This window comes from Osmerus mordax, chromosome 11 (assembly GCF_038355195.1).
Source record: "Osmerus mordax isolate fOsmMor3 chromosome 11, fOsmMor3.pri, whole genome shotgun sequence".
NCBI classification, from domain to species: domain Eukaryota; kingdom Metazoa; phylum Chordata; class Actinopteri; order Osmeriformes; family Osmeridae; genus Osmerus; species Osmerus mordax.
The window spans coordinates 12,634,771-12,650,918 of record NC_090060.1 but is presented as its reverse complement, the minus strand read 5'-3'; the positions used below and the strand labels follow the sequence as shown (position 1 = coordinate 12,650,918).

General features: G+C 39.8%; 4 protein-coding genes across 4 annotated transcripts; 3 read left to right on the top strand and 1 right to left on the bottom strand.

Annotated features, from left to right (window-relative positions):
* Positions 1-279: 279 nt before the first annotated feature.
* LOC136951800 (TPA-induced transmembrane protein homolog) lies at positions 280-3,759 on the top strand. The gene is made up of 9 exons (XM_067246405.1): positions 280-460; positions 690-764; positions 1,142-1,246; positions 1,384-1,507; positions 1,704-1,864; positions 2,127-2,197; positions 2,308-2,489; positions 2,836-2,877; positions 3,100-3,759. Exons 1-8 carry the CDS (start codon positions 431-433, stop codon positions 2,862-2,864), a joined length of 777 nt encoding a protein of 258 aa, XP_067102506.1. The 5' UTR covers positions 280-430; the 3' UTR covers positions 2,865-2,877; positions 3,100-3,759.
* A 1,862-nt stretch (positions 3,760-5,621) lies between these two features.
* On the top strand, positions 5,622-7,250 carry guca1c (guanylate cyclase activator 1C). The gene is made up of 4 exons (XM_067246645.1): positions 5,622-5,816; positions 6,159-6,308; positions 6,886-6,973; positions 7,120-7,250. The coding sequence occupies exons 1-4, from the start codon at positions 5,622-5,624 to the stop codon at positions 7,248-7,250; spliced, it is 564 nt and encodes a 187-aa protein (XP_067102746.1).
* A 6,191-nt stretch (positions 7,251-13,441) lies between these two features.
* Positions 13,442-13,861, top strand: thrsp (thyroid hormone responsive). The gene has a single exon (XM_067246680.1). It carries the CDS (start codon positions 13,442-13,444, stop codon positions 13,859-13,861), a length of 420 nt encoding a protein of 139 aa, XP_067102781.1.
* A 241-nt stretch (positions 13,862-14,102) lies between these two features.
* On the bottom strand, positions 14,103-15,370 carry ndufc2 (NADH:ubiquinone oxidoreductase subunit C2). Its single transcript, XM_067246015.1, has 3 exons — positions 15,144-15,370; positions 14,628-14,771; positions 14,103-14,282 (listed from the first exon to the last, which is right to left on the bottom strand). Exons 1-3 carry the CDS (start codon positions 15,280-15,282, stop codon positions 14,233-14,235), a joined length of 333 nt encoding a protein of 110 aa, XP_067102116.1. The 5' UTR covers positions 15,283-15,370; the 3' UTR covers positions 14,103-14,232.
* Between the last annotated feature and the right edge of the window lie 778 nt (positions 15,371-16,148).

Sequence of the window (16,148 nt, the reverse complement as noted above, 5' to 3'; positions counted from 1 at the left end):
ATTTAAAATGAAGTTTGATCTAACCCTAACCTTAAATTGAGAAGGTCCAGAGTCTAGTCTCATGAACATTTCAAAAGTCTAAGAAAAAGTAGACGCCTTCAAAGTATAAATTTTCTTACATTAGAACTTTCTCCTGACTAAACTGTGATCAGCATCCGCACAAGTGCCCGTGTCTGAGGACAGCTTACTGAAAAGTCTACATAAGAAAAAAATGGTATTCGACTATTGTTTTACTTCCTGAGAAGAAAAAGCCTTGACGTCACCACACCTTTTCGTGATTGACACCTGGAAACGAAAGTGGAAGAGTGAGTCCTTATCAATAGGAATGTATTTATTCTACAATTAATTGAACATATTGGTATATTAAACAAGACAATGTTTTGAAAATCAAGGTTCTCATTGAGGGATATTCCGAAGTTTGGGTAAAGTTATGGAGAACATTGAGTTAACGAAAATTGAGGTGAGTTGGTCTTCTCGGGATCAGTCAACAGGTGGGACAAAAATGCACTTCGCCAGCATTCAGTCGTGTAAATGGGTTTTTGGGATGGCCTCAGAGGTCCAATAATAGCATGCACCCGTGGATCTCAATAGGAAGTCACTTTACTATCACTCGTCTTAGTGTTGGCTAAGACTGAGGGTTTTGTTTACATGTTTAAATTCCCGGAACTTGTTCGCTATTCCATTTCAAGGCGACTACAGGAAATGGTGCCAGAACAGAAAACGACCCAGAGGCAGCAGAGCATTCCCCCTTCATTCTTAAACAGGTAATGAAAAGTATATTATTTAAGAGAGTAGATACTGAAAAAAGCTTAAGAAGAATCACAAATATATTTGTAGGGATACTGTTCATTTCGAATGAAATTGAAAATGTAATTTGTACCAGGACTTAAGGCTATAAGGTAGTTATTCACTGTGGCAAATGTAGTTAAAAGTTAATATTAAAGAAAATTAATCAGTGAGTGTGCGGTTTCTTGAAAACAATCACATCGACAGCATCTTTAAAAAAGATATGGACATATTAAGGACAGTTGTTGAACATATTTTTATAATTTCAAGACAGAAATACAGCCCTACCCTGAAATGTATTTCCAGCCCTGCCGTGAAATGCACCCCGCCTCTAATTTCTATTCTGTGTGGTAAGGGGCTTGTCAGTAATGGAAATCAGCAGACTGCAGGCCATGCTGCAGAGGCCCATCGAAGATCCACCTCGACCACTGTGGAATATCGGGAGTCTACACAGACACAGGTTCTTTACGCCCTTGATTCTTTAAAAAAATTATGTTTATCCATTTAACCATGGCAACCACATGGCAACAGTGGACTTTTGAAAGGAAAGTCAAACATGGCTTTGTTAACGATGAGTATCTGTGTGTTTGTGTGTAGACAAAAACACTATTCAGGTTGACAGTGCTGAATAAGACTGTATATGTGAGACTGTGGATGGTAATCGTCTTCATTATCATCCTCATCTTTGTGTTAATTCTGGTTTCCTGGGCCTTGTGCACAGGTACTGTACACATAACCCATTCACAGAACCATACATGCACTTTGTCAACAGCATGCCACAATGCTGTACATATATGCAGAACAAAATACAAAATATGTTGGATTTCAATATGGTTCTGGTGAATACCTGTGTCTGATATTTATGGATAGTTATATTTATGGCTTTAACATAGTTCTGTTTCTCCTATGGAGAACAGTGATCCATGAGGATGTGGATGAGAAGTATGACCTTGCATCTTTCACGGTGCCACAATACTTCAATGGCAGCTTCCAACTACCCAATACGATCTTCTCAGCGGAGCTTCTTTCCTCCCAGTCCAATAAGACCCAACCCCTATCTATTGAACTACAAAAGAAGGTTTGGCTGATGTATTTTTGAGCTTCAAGCTTATAACAGTACTCATAAATAATATAAACGTCTATTGCAGACCTGTTCGAAGTCTTTCACACCCCATAATTGGAATCTTTGGCCAGACAGAGAAAGCAATCTCTCTCATTTTAATGTTCTTTTGAGCCCATAGCAGTGTCGAAGGGAAGTTGTATCTAATAACAGAGTTCTGAAAGTAGTGAGTCAGTCATTCACATTTCTGTTCAGTGTCCTTGTTTTCTGCCTCACCCAGCTCTCTGACTTCTACCACCACTCTCCTGCCCTTGGTCGCTACTTCTCAATGGCTGAAATACAGGGTTTCAGGTGAAGCATATTGTACATGTCTTTATCTGATATTCTCTACTAATTTCTACTCTATTTCATCAAACAGTACTGTATGTATGAATCTAACAATTGGTTGATGTTTGTCTCAGGAATGGCTCTGTTGTAGCTAAGTATCGTCTAAGCTTCCTGATGCCTGAGCAGCACGACCAATTGAAGCTTTTCACCCTAAGTCGAGAGGTGGTGTACAATGTTCTTAGACAGCACCTGTACGACCAGGAGCCAGAAAAGGAGGGGGTGCTGTATATCGACCCAGCTTCACTGGAAATGGAGGGTAAAAAAAAGGGTTTGAGTAGTCAGATTCACCTGGGCTACATTTCCCGAAAGCGTCGTAAGCCTAGTTGATCGTAGAATCCATCATATGACGAATCTTAGTTTTACTGGCCGTTCCCAAAGACACCGTAGCTAAAGTGTCTCTTGAAAAATCGTAGCTCTTGAAAGCGCATAGATTAGCCTACTCCTTACGAGCATGTTTGGGAAACGCATGTAAGAAATGTCGATGGTTTCATTATTTTGCTCGATCGTTGCTACGATCCATCGTTATCGGGAAACGCAGCCCTGGACATTAACATTGTTTTTACTGCCAAAGACGTGTTTCATTCTGAGCATTGTTTTTGCAGTTACTATTGAGTCAGTGCCTAAACTGTGAAGTATAGACCTAGGTGAGTATACCACTACCAGTATCTACTTCTCAGTCATGTGTTTTGTGTCATGTGTCTGTACGTCAGCAAACTGTACGTGTCAGATGAAGTGGTCAACAAACCCCAACCACACAAGGAAGACAGAGAGATGCTCACACAAATTAAGCAATTTCGATCAGTTCTATCTAAATGTATCCCAGTTTGATAATGTCTTCCTCAAAAATTTGTGTTTATGTCTCCCAGCTTTGCCTTAGAACAACCACCAGAATCTGAGAAATCACCATGAAGTCTCTCTAACAGGATGGAGAAAGAATGTGAATGGCAATCTGGTGACAGCTTTTCTACTTCCTTGAGACTTAGAGCTATGGTCACTGTTTGCACATTGACTGTGTTTTCTATCTAGACAGCTATCTAAAGGTACTGTAAGTGTGCATTTGGATGGGATTCATTTATGGGGCTATTGGGTTTGAATACTATGAGCTTTAGAGTGGAAAGATTATGTCTGTAGCCGTGTAGACTGGGAGACTGATAGAATTTTAAGACATAGTTACAATGTATGTGTTTTATATAGACAGTGAAATGTAAGAAACTGAGGCTTTGTAGGATAAATGCTCTGTAGGATGGGTTTAGCAGATTGTCCTAAGGTATTAATGACCTATATCTAACTAAGAGCCATATATTGTCTTAGACTGTCACTGACCAGTGCCAATCATGGAGACCGCTGAATTGATGGATTGACCATGTAAGAACATCTGTTCTCAGTTCATATAAGGCAGTGTTTTTCTGATGTTCTTTATCACTCTACCGAACGACCTGTAGCATGTCCTTCGATCATAACTGTTTACAGAGTACTCTGTTTTTCTGATGTTTGTGCTAACTAAATAAATTGTATTGAAACCGCCATCTTGACTATTCGAATTGCACAGTACTGCTAGAATATTCCACCACAAGACACCGTTTCCCCCCCTTACTGTACATGCTATAACTTTGAGTAGCACAGCCAAAATGTGTTACACATTTTTATTTCTGCTGCTTGATTGTATATTTATGTACCTATCACAAGAGAGGGAAAGCATATTTACACAGTCGGATTTGGGACTTTTCTATTGTCATTGAAATAAAGAATATTGTAATTAAAATGAAAGAGAGCTGAAATTGTAAAAACAAATTATGTTATTACAAGTATTTACCTGTAAGTGTGCGCAGATGGATGTTGAAAATTCATATTGAATCATTCCTGGTGAGCAAGAGATGGGTGGACACAGAAAATGTGCAAGTTTTTTTCTGCCCACAGTATCCAATGTCTGAAAACAGTGTCAGCGATAGAGACAAACTGTTGAGTTTCATAGTTCACATTTATTACTGTGATAGAATTTTGTTAACCCATTGTGTCTCCTGGCTGGAAATCTAAATTCCACTTGCCAAACGATACAGTTGCCAATACATTTTTCTCTTACTTGAGGAACAGGCGTAATCCATGTCTGCAAAACTGGGCCCTAATGTTAGAAAATTGTCAAATAATGAAAACAATCTCCTTGAAAATATAAAGGGTGTATTGATTTTCTATGGACACTATAATATAGACCTGGCCATGTCCGTACTGACACTGTTTAGTGTATTGGCAGCCATTCCTGTCAGCTGCTCCTGGCATGAGTCTCTCTTAATCCTGCTTTCAAGATGGTTAATCGCCTAAAGGTAGCTTTACTATAACAGGAGTGCTGAGCTTTGATATTCTGATTGATTTAAACACTACTCTTTCATTTGGAAGCCTCAGCCTAGAGGTCTTAAATTAATGATCCAACCAAAGGTCATGCACAGGAGGCAGTCATAGGTCACTGGTGGCTTCAGAGCAAGTAACTTCTCCACAGTTGCTGGTGCTGGTTTAACAACATGGCATGTGTTGATCCTCTCAGAGTGTAGGCTACAGGTGATTTTAGATGGGTGATTGGACAGGGATTATATTGAAGATCAGTTTGTCAGTCCAGTTATTGGTGAGTCTTTATGCAGTCATAGGTCCTTAGTGATTTGATCACAAGTTATAACAATCTGTCTTTGGAGATGTTTTCTATAGTTGAAAGGAAAATGTTATATATATAAGGACTAAAGTGATTTATACCTACTGCAAAGCTTGGTAGCAGGAGCTGGAAAGTATACATAAATAATTGCATTCTATTTCACTTTTACTAGATAAAAATGTAGTTCTGAAATGGCTGAAATAAAATATTCTTTAGTATATGCTTATTCTGTAATTTATGTTACAATAACACTAACCAAAACAGATCTAGCAGGTTGAGGTATTCCCTGACCCCACTACCACTGCAGGGGAATCCTTGTTTCAATAGGGTTAGTGTTATGTGTTCGACTGTGGGTGGTGAGATTCAGTGCTTGAAAATAGAATGTTAAGCAAGGAGTTAAATCCATAGTAGTTGTCATGCATGTTCTGCCAGTTCAGTGGTTAGGAACTGTTGTGCAAGTGTCCAATACAGACTACAACTAATCTGCACGCCAGAAATGTTCTTGAATTCTTGGAAGTTTTCAGCTGTTATCGAATTAGTGTGTTAACTCTCTTTTTAAGGTTTACTTGCTAAGTGGCTTACAGCTTAGATTAAGTCAATCAATGCATTAAGTCTGTGCCTGTCTAGTGTTGCCAGCACTACACTAGCCCAGCCTTCGCCAGCCAGTTTACCGTTGACAGCTCTCTGCAGTCATCTGGGTGCTTTGGACACTATCCCCACCGCCGAAGCCCTCTCTACACTGTAGAAATCATGGGTGCCCACGGCTCAAACATGGATGATATCTTGGCAGAGGACATGCACCACTGGTATAACAAGTTTATGAAGGAGTCTCCATCAGGCCTGATCACCCTTTTTGAGTTAAAGAGCATGCTGGAGCTGCAGGGCATGACAGAGGAAGCTGGCAGCTACGTAGACCAGGTCTTTTTTACCTTTGACATGGATGGGGTAAGAGACACAAAGCCTCTTTCCTTCTTAATGTTAATACCTGTTTTGTTTTTTTACATGGTATGATTTGCATGCAAAGTATTTCGAGACTTACAATCATGCTCCTTTATCTTAGGAAAATGAAAGTTGTATTTCTAGTAGTAAGTTGAATGATTAAGTATGGTCAAGTGTGATGACTTGATGCTTCTGTTTTGCAGTCATAATCATCTGTGTGTCTACCTAACTCAACTTTCTCTGTACAATAGAACATCTGACACTGCAAGAGTCTAAAAAAATAGTCGAAAAGGTAAAAAATTACCCTGAATGTATCTAACAACCTTCTCTATATATTTATCTTCTTAGGATGGCTATATTGACTTTGTAGAATACATAGCAGCTGTAAGTTTAATGCTGAAAGGAGAGATCAATCAGAAACTAAAGTGGTACTTCAAGCTCTTTGACCAGGATGGAAATGGGAAAATTGACAAAGATGAATTGGAAACAATATTCAAGGTATGTCATTTTATTTTCTAATTTACTATCAGTGTTGAATGACTTAAATAAGGTTTGGGGCCTATGCAGCTGAAGGTTTATCTTCTCGGAATAGCCCCCTATTTCAGAGCTCTGATGGGGTCAAAAACTTTAAAATAGCCATGAACTGGACACAACCTTTAATCTAAGGTTCTACTTATCTAATCCCAACGTCAATACAAGCTCCAGTATGACCTAAATCATTTGCTTTGCTGTGTAAGACACATATAATAGATAACACAATATTGACACACTGCACTGTGGAAACCAGAACAAAAATAATAATAAAAAAAAAACAAAAAAAAACTAGACATTCATTGTAATGTTTTTATATGACGTTTATATATGACAATGTATTATGTTTGATACAGTGTTTCCATGCATGAGGCATGTGTTAAGATATTTTTATTATTTCACATACTGAAAGTTGAACATTTTAGGTTTGCGGGTTAACCGCAACCTTAGACAAAGCGTAATGATCTGTGGGCATGCGAGTGTGTGTGAAAGTGTGTGATGACATGCGTGTGTGAGAAAGTGTAATATCTTTCATGTCTCCCAGGCTATACAGGACATCACCAGGGACTATTCTATTCCTCCTGAGGAAATTGTTACCCTTATATATGAGAAGATTGATGTGAATGGGGAAGGTAAATACTATTTGATAGACATATATAGGATAAGTGGACTCAAGTGTTGAAATACCCTTTTTGAATGGCATAAAATACCTAAAAGCAATGACAATATACTTCGATAGATTTTTGTATCTGATCAGTATGGCTTTGTATCCATCCAGGTGAGCTGACCCTGGAGGAGTTCATCAGCGGAGCAAAGGACCATCCAGACATCACGGAGATGCTCGCCAAAATGATGGATCTCACACGAGTCCTGGAAATTATTGTTGAGGGACAGAGGAAAGTTTGCTGACTGACTCTTTGGTTGCTTATACATTGGACTATACAGAATCATTTGAAAAGAAAAGAAGTGGAAAGCAACGTACAATAATTTGTGAAAAAGGAGACTTTGATCGCTTCTATAATTATATCTCAACTGATCTGGGGCCTGTTGCACAAAACTAGGATAAGGGATTAGGCCAGGATATCTTGGTGATCCTGGCTCAATTGATCCGTAATCCGGTTGCACTAAAGATGGATAGGGGGCAGGAGGATATGTTATGGTATAAATTACCATGGAGATTTATTCTGTGGAGCTAGCCTGCTCCAGACCAGGCTAAATTCCAGGATCTATTTAATCTCATCCCTAATGTCAGTCAGCAGTCACCACAAATGGAAACCAATAGTTATTTCACTGCTCACTATACATTGTTATCACATATAACTAGACCCACTGTCATTATTTAAACGTTTGTGATCATTAATTTCAATGATTTTGGATAAAAAATGATTTTTAGATGATGTTGCTATCATTAGATAATTTACAGTTTCCCATAGACTATAAGGCTATATATAAAATGATAGAATATTAGGGCCACAGAGGGGAAAAAAACACAAGTCATAATATTGTAACCAGTTGTTTTAAAGGAGGACAGTTGTTAAAATGACAGATGTGGGGCATTTCGTGAAATTGTACTTCAGTATGGTTTCATAAACAAAGACATGCTGATGTGCCAGAATATTAAGTATCACATTGTCATAAGTATCAAAACTGTAAAAACAATATGTAGCTTTTCTGCAGAAAGAACCAGCCATAAAGTCATAAATTTATGACTTTATCCTTTTTCTTCAGTGTGGCCCTAGTACTCTGTCATATAAACAAATACACATTCCATATGAATATAAAAACACAATGTGTAACATTATGTTCCTTTATTGAATAAGGACAAAACAAAGCAGGTAAACCATCAGCTCCTTTCGAAACTGAAGTCACAGTGACTCTACAAGATGGAAAGCACAGAATCCAAGCATATTATACAAAATGATACATACACATTCAAAGGTCTGTATATAACACACCCTGCATGTCTGCACACTAAAATAAATGCAGGACAAATCCATACACATCAACTGAACAGACAAATGAATGGATGCAGTAGCCTCCCTGCAGCCTTGTATTACACACAGTATACCGCACAAACATCATAAGAGGCCAAATTCGTAAAAAAACGAACCCAAAAAAACCCAAATTCCTCTGCCACCGCAGGACATATTTAACCAAAATTGAAAGCACACATACTAACTAAAATAATTCAACACATATTGGTCCCTCAGCAGCCGACCACTGTCGTCATCAGGGAAGATTGCCGGATTGTCCCAGTCCATGGCTGGTGGCACTCTGGGGGCCCTCTCCTTCCTCAGGCAGGCCACATTGTGGAGGACAGCACAAGCCACAGTAATATCACATGCCCTAACAGGGCTGACCCTTAATTTGTGAAGGCAGTGAAAGCGTGCCTTCAGGAGGCCAAAGGTCATTTCAACTCTGGCCCTGGTCCTGGCATGGGCATGGTTGTAGGCCTGCTGTGCTTCCTGGGGGTCTGTGAAAGGTGTCAGGAGAAAAGGCTGGCAGCCATACCCCCTGTCTCCCAGCAACACACCAGAGAATTCACCTGTCAACACAAAATCTCATCATTACTACCTCATAAACACAGTGATATTCTTGACACAGCCATGATGGTTATAAATAGGGGTTGTGTGGCTTACCTTGTGATAGGCACTGATAGATGTCAGAGGCCCGAAAGATTCTGGAGTCATGGACTGAGCCAGGCCATTTTGCCACAACATTGCTGATCACACAGTCAGCATTGCAGACCATCTGAAATCATAAGATGAGGAATATTACACCAATCAATGCACATCACTGGCAATGCAGAGTGTTCGTCAATGGACAATATCAAAAAGTTATGTTCACCTGAACATTAATGCTGTGAAAGGATTTCCTATTCACAAAATCGGCCTCATGGGCACCTGAGGGGGCTTTTATCCTTATGTGTGTGCAGTCCACTGCACCAATGACATTGGGGAAACCTGTCACACAAAGTAATGAGTATCCTACTATGTGTTAACAGTTGTCCTGTAATTTGTAGATCCTCTTACCTGCAATCCTATAGAACTCCTCTTTGATGTCACAGAGTCTTCTGTGGCCAGGGAAGGAGATGAAGACATCTGCTAATGCTTTGATAGCCAGACACACACTCCTTATTGTGCGGCAAATTGTGGCCTTGTTCAGCTGTTCTGCATCCCCCACTGAGTACAGGAAGGCTCCACTAGCAAAAAAGCGCAAGGCCACACAAACCATTTGCTCCACACTCAGTGCATGGCTCCGTGCAGTGCGGTGCTTAATCCTGGGACCCAGTAGTCTGCATAGATACCTGATGCCATCTGCAGAAAACCTGTATCTTTCATATAGATGGTCATCAGGGAAGGCCAGTGGGTCCAACCGGTCCCTGAAGACCCTTTCTCGCCTGAAGGCTCTCCTCAGCACAAGTGCTTCTTCATCCACCACATCTCGCACGAATGGGCATGCCATTGTCAGAGCAGAAAGGAACACACAATTTTGGGCCTTCATATAGGCTAGTGGCCACACCTGGTGCTGGGGGGGTGGGCAAAAGAGGGCGATGCCTTATAACGATGACTTGGTTGTACTGATTGCTGGGAAAATAAAAAAAACCTTAGAAAGATGCCACCGTCCTGTGTGCTCACAATAAGAGCTCATATGTCATGGCTCACTTGACTTTACGAGAATATACCTAATTTTTATTTTCAGCTGTGTCATCTTCTTGGAGCTGGGGGAGGAAAGAAAAATAATGATTAATACATTTGTGTTACAGTTAGCATACAGTGTACATTGAAGGCATATCTCACCTCCCTCTCAAGTTTTTTTATTTCAAGGTCCAGTTTCCTAATTGTCCTCTTTTTTATTTCGGACTCCAGTGCAAGATTTTCCATCTTTTTCTTCTTGTACTGAATGTCTATGTCTGCCAGTTCTATTTGGCGCCGGAGGTGGTTGCCATACAACTTTCTGATAGCTTGTGAGCTCTGTGAACACAATACAATTAGCGCAGCTGGAATTTGGCAGGATGTGGTGTCCTTTTATTAATACGCACTATGTTGCCAGGCTGGTTTTCCCACTGTATAGCATCTGGGTCCTGTAAAAGAAATTAGATTTTTTGATTTTGATGAGGACTCCTCACCATTGTAGAGTAAATAGTACTTTCACAGTCTTAACATGATACCTCATGCCTTCTGGAATCCAGAGAGATGGTCTCCTCCTCATCATCGTCTCCATCATGTGCTGTTGCTGCTGCACTGGGGCCTTCACCCTATCACATTTAATCGGATTCATATTGAAGCTAGTAGACAAGACATGCCAGGCCTACAGTATGCCTTTGATGGAGTACTCACTGGATCAGCATCGTCTGGTGCTTGTGCTGGTGGCTCTAACAGGAACACAGTGCTGCCAGACACTGCAAGGCAATAGGTAAACCAAAGTCAGACAGTCCAAATTGATTCAATATGAATGTGGTTGTATCCCATGTAGAGATGGAAGGACATACCTTGAATGAAGCGGGTGGCATCTTGGGAGGAACCTATGCTCGTCTCTTTCCCCCCAGGGATCCCCTCTAAGACGGGCCTGCCTTTATTTAGCTCCAAGGCCATGTCCTCTGCTGGGGTAAGGTCAGCCTTTGGTGACCCACCACCCGTGCCTTGTCTGTGGGTATTCTTTTTCACTGCTAAAACAGTACAGACAATGTGTGAGCAGGCACCTTCTGGGTACAATATATGCTTGTGCTTTGTTAAATATTAGTCAGGGACCATACCATTCTGCAGAATGTTCTTGTATTTGATTTTGACCTGCTGCCATGTCCGTTTTGGCCCGTTCATGTTTAATCTACACACACACACACATATTTAATGGAGTCACACTGCAAAAAATTACTTGGTATTTTTGTCTTGTTTTCAGTAAAAATATCAAAAAATTTATCATAGCTTTATACAGTGTGATGGAGTTACTTTACACAATTTCACTCATATCTGCAGTGCATTTCAATAAAAAATTTAACCGTTTCATAATTACAGTACAACTGCATTTTTGGAGATGTGAATTAAATATTTGAATTGTAATTGTGATGTTTCAGCGGAGCGGTGAGTATGTAATTGTGCACTACTTACGCATTCAGGCGGTCTGCAATACTTTGCCACGCTTTTTCTCTTTGCTTTATCACTGTGGCGGTGTTGCCTTTCTTCTTAATTATATCTTTTACCTCCTCGTATGCCTCCATGAGGATTTGTGCTTCCGACGGGGAAAAGTACGCGGCTCTAGTTGCCATGGTAAATCAGTTAATCTGTGATCTGTGGCGGGGTCTATTTGAGTGAGCCGTGAGCGCGCACCTATCCAGGATTGGTTTCACCTGGCTTAATGAATCCGTGTCTGCTCATCCTGGCTTGGTCTTTGTGCAACCAATTAAGCCTGGACGCACATGTTTTGGCTTCATTGAGCTCAGCTGAGTCATTTATCCCGGATGTCTTAATTCTACTTTTGTGCAACAGGCCCCTGAGGATGGAATTGCAGAGCTAACAACACTGCTTGACAATGCGATATATCACTATATGTGATATATCACTATAAGAGAATCACCTGAGACATTGGAGACCTGCTTGTGATTCTTATTCTTAGTTCTTCTATTCACCAAAAGATCATCTTAAAATTTTTTTCCTATAACAGAAAATCTAACATCAATTTACATTAAGCTGTGACAACAAGTCTAACCACATATTTATCAGGCTGTGGAAATCCTGCAGAATGTAGAAATAGTAAATTACGTGTTACACTGGCAATATTGAGTAATGATTGGCTGCTGGTTAATCATTTACTGTTGTAAGGGATTTAACAAATTCGATATTTGTTGAGCCATCAGACTAATTGGAGTTCATGTACCTATTTCAATACAAGGAAACCCAATCCCTACTCACAATTGGAAACGATTGCACTTTATAGAATGAAATGTCCCTAAACAAAGTTTTTTTTTTCATTCACATTAATAACTGGTCACACAATGACAGTTTTCATGTTAAATAAGCTACTGCCTCTCTTTTTAACTATGATTGTCTGTGACTGAAATCATTGAGTGTATTTAAAAAGCTGTAATTGTACAGTATATTATTTAAAAGTGTTTAACTTGCCTTAAAAAAAACAAACAATATCTTTCTGAAGAAAATTAAATGAATAACAGTAACGTGTCCGTTTTACTTGTCTCCATGTTTTAAAATATCATACAGGATACAGCACTGGACAAGGTACTGGCAGAGTTAGGTAAACACTCTGGTAACACATACATACTCTGGACCACAACCTTGCCCTAAACTGTCCGAACTATAAACTAGATCTATAAAATAAGGTTTGATTATGTGGAAGGGGATTTAAATAAAATATTAAGCAGTTTATTTATTATGTCAATGCCTGTATTACTGTGCATATTGGTACATTGGCCATTCATCTTGATAAGCAGCTCTGACACAATGTCATTAACCCTAACCCAATGTTTTTTTTAGTTACTGTATACATAAAGTAATGAAAAATGTATCTCGTAAAAACAATTGACAAAATGTATATATTTTAAATACATTGTCAATCTTCTATGTATAAGTGGTGCTGAAACAGACAAGATAAGTATCAAATAGATACACATGCATGTTAGTAACTTGACAATGCAAACAGTGCAGACCTTAAATGCACTGCCCACTTGAAGCAGTTTAAAATAACTTTCAATAGTGCTACAGTATAACAAATAACTTTATTTCATGGCCATCACATAAAGATTGTTTAGAAGGTCTGAATTAATCATTTAAATCAGTACATAATCATACTATATGTAATATAGTGAAAAACACTTTAGACAGCACATGGTGTCACAGTGGACTTTCAGTCACTGCCAAAGAAAACGGCAGCTTGTGAAATCAAACAATTGAGAAACTTGAGCCATCATTGCAGTCATAATGTTCTTAAATCAGACCACCTAGTTGCATAATATCACCAGCCAGTCAATGTCATGCAAGCGTTTGCATAAAAACCCAGCTTGTTCTTTCATGTCACTGCAGACTGACTTCTGGCTACCACCATCATACCAACAGCACCAGAGAAGCCAGAACAATTTGATTGGAAACATGCAGTCTGCCGAGGCCAAGCTCAACAAAAGCTTCCTGCTCCTGGCTTTAAGGAGATACAACACAGCTGTGCAAAACATGGAGCACACCATCCTCCTACCCAGTCTCCTAAGAGATGTGCCATCTGACTATGTTGAAGACTGTGATGCAGCAGAAGGGTCCTGTAAAGATCTGTATGACGACTATCTCATGGTGAAGGCCATCAGAAACAAAGTGGAGAGTGGTCTGGTTCCCCTCGATGAACTCAAGGATAAAGCCCACACAGAACTTCACACAACCCTGGGGCCGTTGCTGGAGGTTGATCCTGAAGCCCTTTTCTACTTTCACCTTAGAGGGCTGTTCACTGTAATGGGCTCTCTTACCAAAAAATCCCAGAGCCTCACAACTAAGTACTTGGACATCATTGGAGTGGCAAACTAAACTACCTGCAAAAACTCCAGTTTTATGGAAAGAAACAAGCTGCCTTTGCATTTTTTACAGAGCGCATTGTTCAAATACATCTATGTTTAGAAAGTGATCAAAGGAAATAAATGTGCTTTGACAAAACTGACTTTCAAAACAATGTTGTTTTCTTCTATATTAAATAACTTGGTATTCATAGAATAATGGAATATTTAATTATTTATTTTAAAAGGAAATATATAAAGAATGGACATTCGTATATTTGTTAAGTAGGTTTTATTATATACATTACTCCAAATTTGACAGTATACGATCACATTCAAAGAGCAACAACGGGGACAGATGGTGGTCTGTGAAATGTGTCTCCTTTATTTGTCAGCCTCCTACACTTAGCGTACTGGATGAAAAGGCTCCACAATTTCAGCAAAGGTCTTTTTCTCTGTTGAGATACAATCAATTAAGGAACAAGAAATTACACACAAAAACCCCTTCAAACAAGCAATTACATAGTCATAATAATACCTGTACATAATACCTTGTATTTGCGACTAATCATTTAAAAAGGTTGTTTGTGCTTAAGTATAAGAAACACATTACGTTTAGATCTGACTGATGAGCAAAGTGCAGCACATCCAATTGACCCAAGTAAACACATGGAGACTATGACAAGCATAACAATTCATTAATATTGGCTGGTGTAGAATTTAGGATTATGATTGTATATCTGAATGGAATGTGTTGCGTTTTATGTTTTTCATCAAAGCATATAATGACATATAGTTACCTTTCTCTCGAAACTCTTCTGGATGCAGCCTTATATACTCGTTCATGTCTCGGTCCAGTCTTGCAAAATTGTAGTTTTCATATTTTGTAATATGGTAACCAATGAACCAACCAATGGTGGACATCAAGACTTGTCTGTGCACGCCTGCAAAGGCAAAATGCAAGCTAAAACACACTGACCACCAATACTTTTGACAATAGGAACAGATAGCATGTGACTGTGTTGTAACGTTAGACTGACGAAACAGGTTTATAGATTATTTGACACACAAGTCTACTTTATTAATAAGTGCTACCTTGCCAACTGTAGTGTTAGTTAGTCTAGCTACATTCTGACATCTAACTACTAGCATTGCTAGCCAACTGGTTTGCCCGGTAGTTAATTGATTTGCTTCCTAGAAAATAAAGTAACTGGCGTTTTTATTAAACTGCTAAGGATAACTAGCGAGCAAGTTAGCAAGGTATGCTGTACGTCGGCTAATGTAATTTAGCTAAATTAGCCAAAAAGCCTACCAACCTGATTTCAGAGGCGGTCTGCGGTTTAGGGTATTCTGAAGCATCGCTGTGCACCACCCCAACACCCCCAGCCATACTGAATTTCTGTTCACTATTCCTGGTGGTGGGAGAACCTTGGCCTCATCTGGTACAAGACCCATATTTGCAAATTGTTAGCTAAACCACCTTTGTGGATTTGCTAGTTGTCTACTCAGTTAACACTCCTTTCACCTCTCAAGAGGAAGACAAGGGCAGGGTGTAACCGAAAAATATGGTCGGCGAAATAATACGATGCAGTACAGCATGATTCCGCCTCGTAAAGCACATCGGGTGGGTCTCTGACCTTATCATAGACATTGCTAAACAGGGATACATTGTTTGTTTGAACCAAGGATAACCAAACCCCTATAGGTTTACCCAGAACTAATATTTTCTGTGTCATTAAAACCCGAACCTAAGAAAAGCAACCTAGACGTGAACCTGGTGTTCCGGAAAATTCAGTTCCCCTGTTCCCCCTTCCTTGCGCGTGCGCGAAATCATGACTTTTCTCTTGTTGCTTGGTTGAGCTGAATGCGATTTATATAATCGCGTGTGTTAGCCTAAACTGTACTCTACCCACTTTGCATGAGCATAAGGTACATTTCTTGATGTTGGTTAGTTCATTTGCACTCAAATACAGGCTTTAAAGTAGGCTATACGGTAGTATAGTAAATTGTATTTCTCAATCGTTAGTCAGTCCCTGAGTCAGTAACAGCTAGCTCTAGTGTTGCCTACAGTAGCGCTACTGTCATTTACTGCCTACCCTCGAGGACCTGCACACCTCGAGGACCCTGAGGCGTGCGAGGAAGATTGTGGCCAACCCCTCCCACCCTGGTCACTCCATGTTCCAGCTACTCCCCTCTGGCAGAAGGCTGCGGTCCATCAGGACCAAAACCTCACGCCATAAGAACAGTTTCTTTCCATCTGCTACTGGCCTCTTCAACAAGGCCAAGGACTCCCATTGACATTCATTCACATATTTAACTAT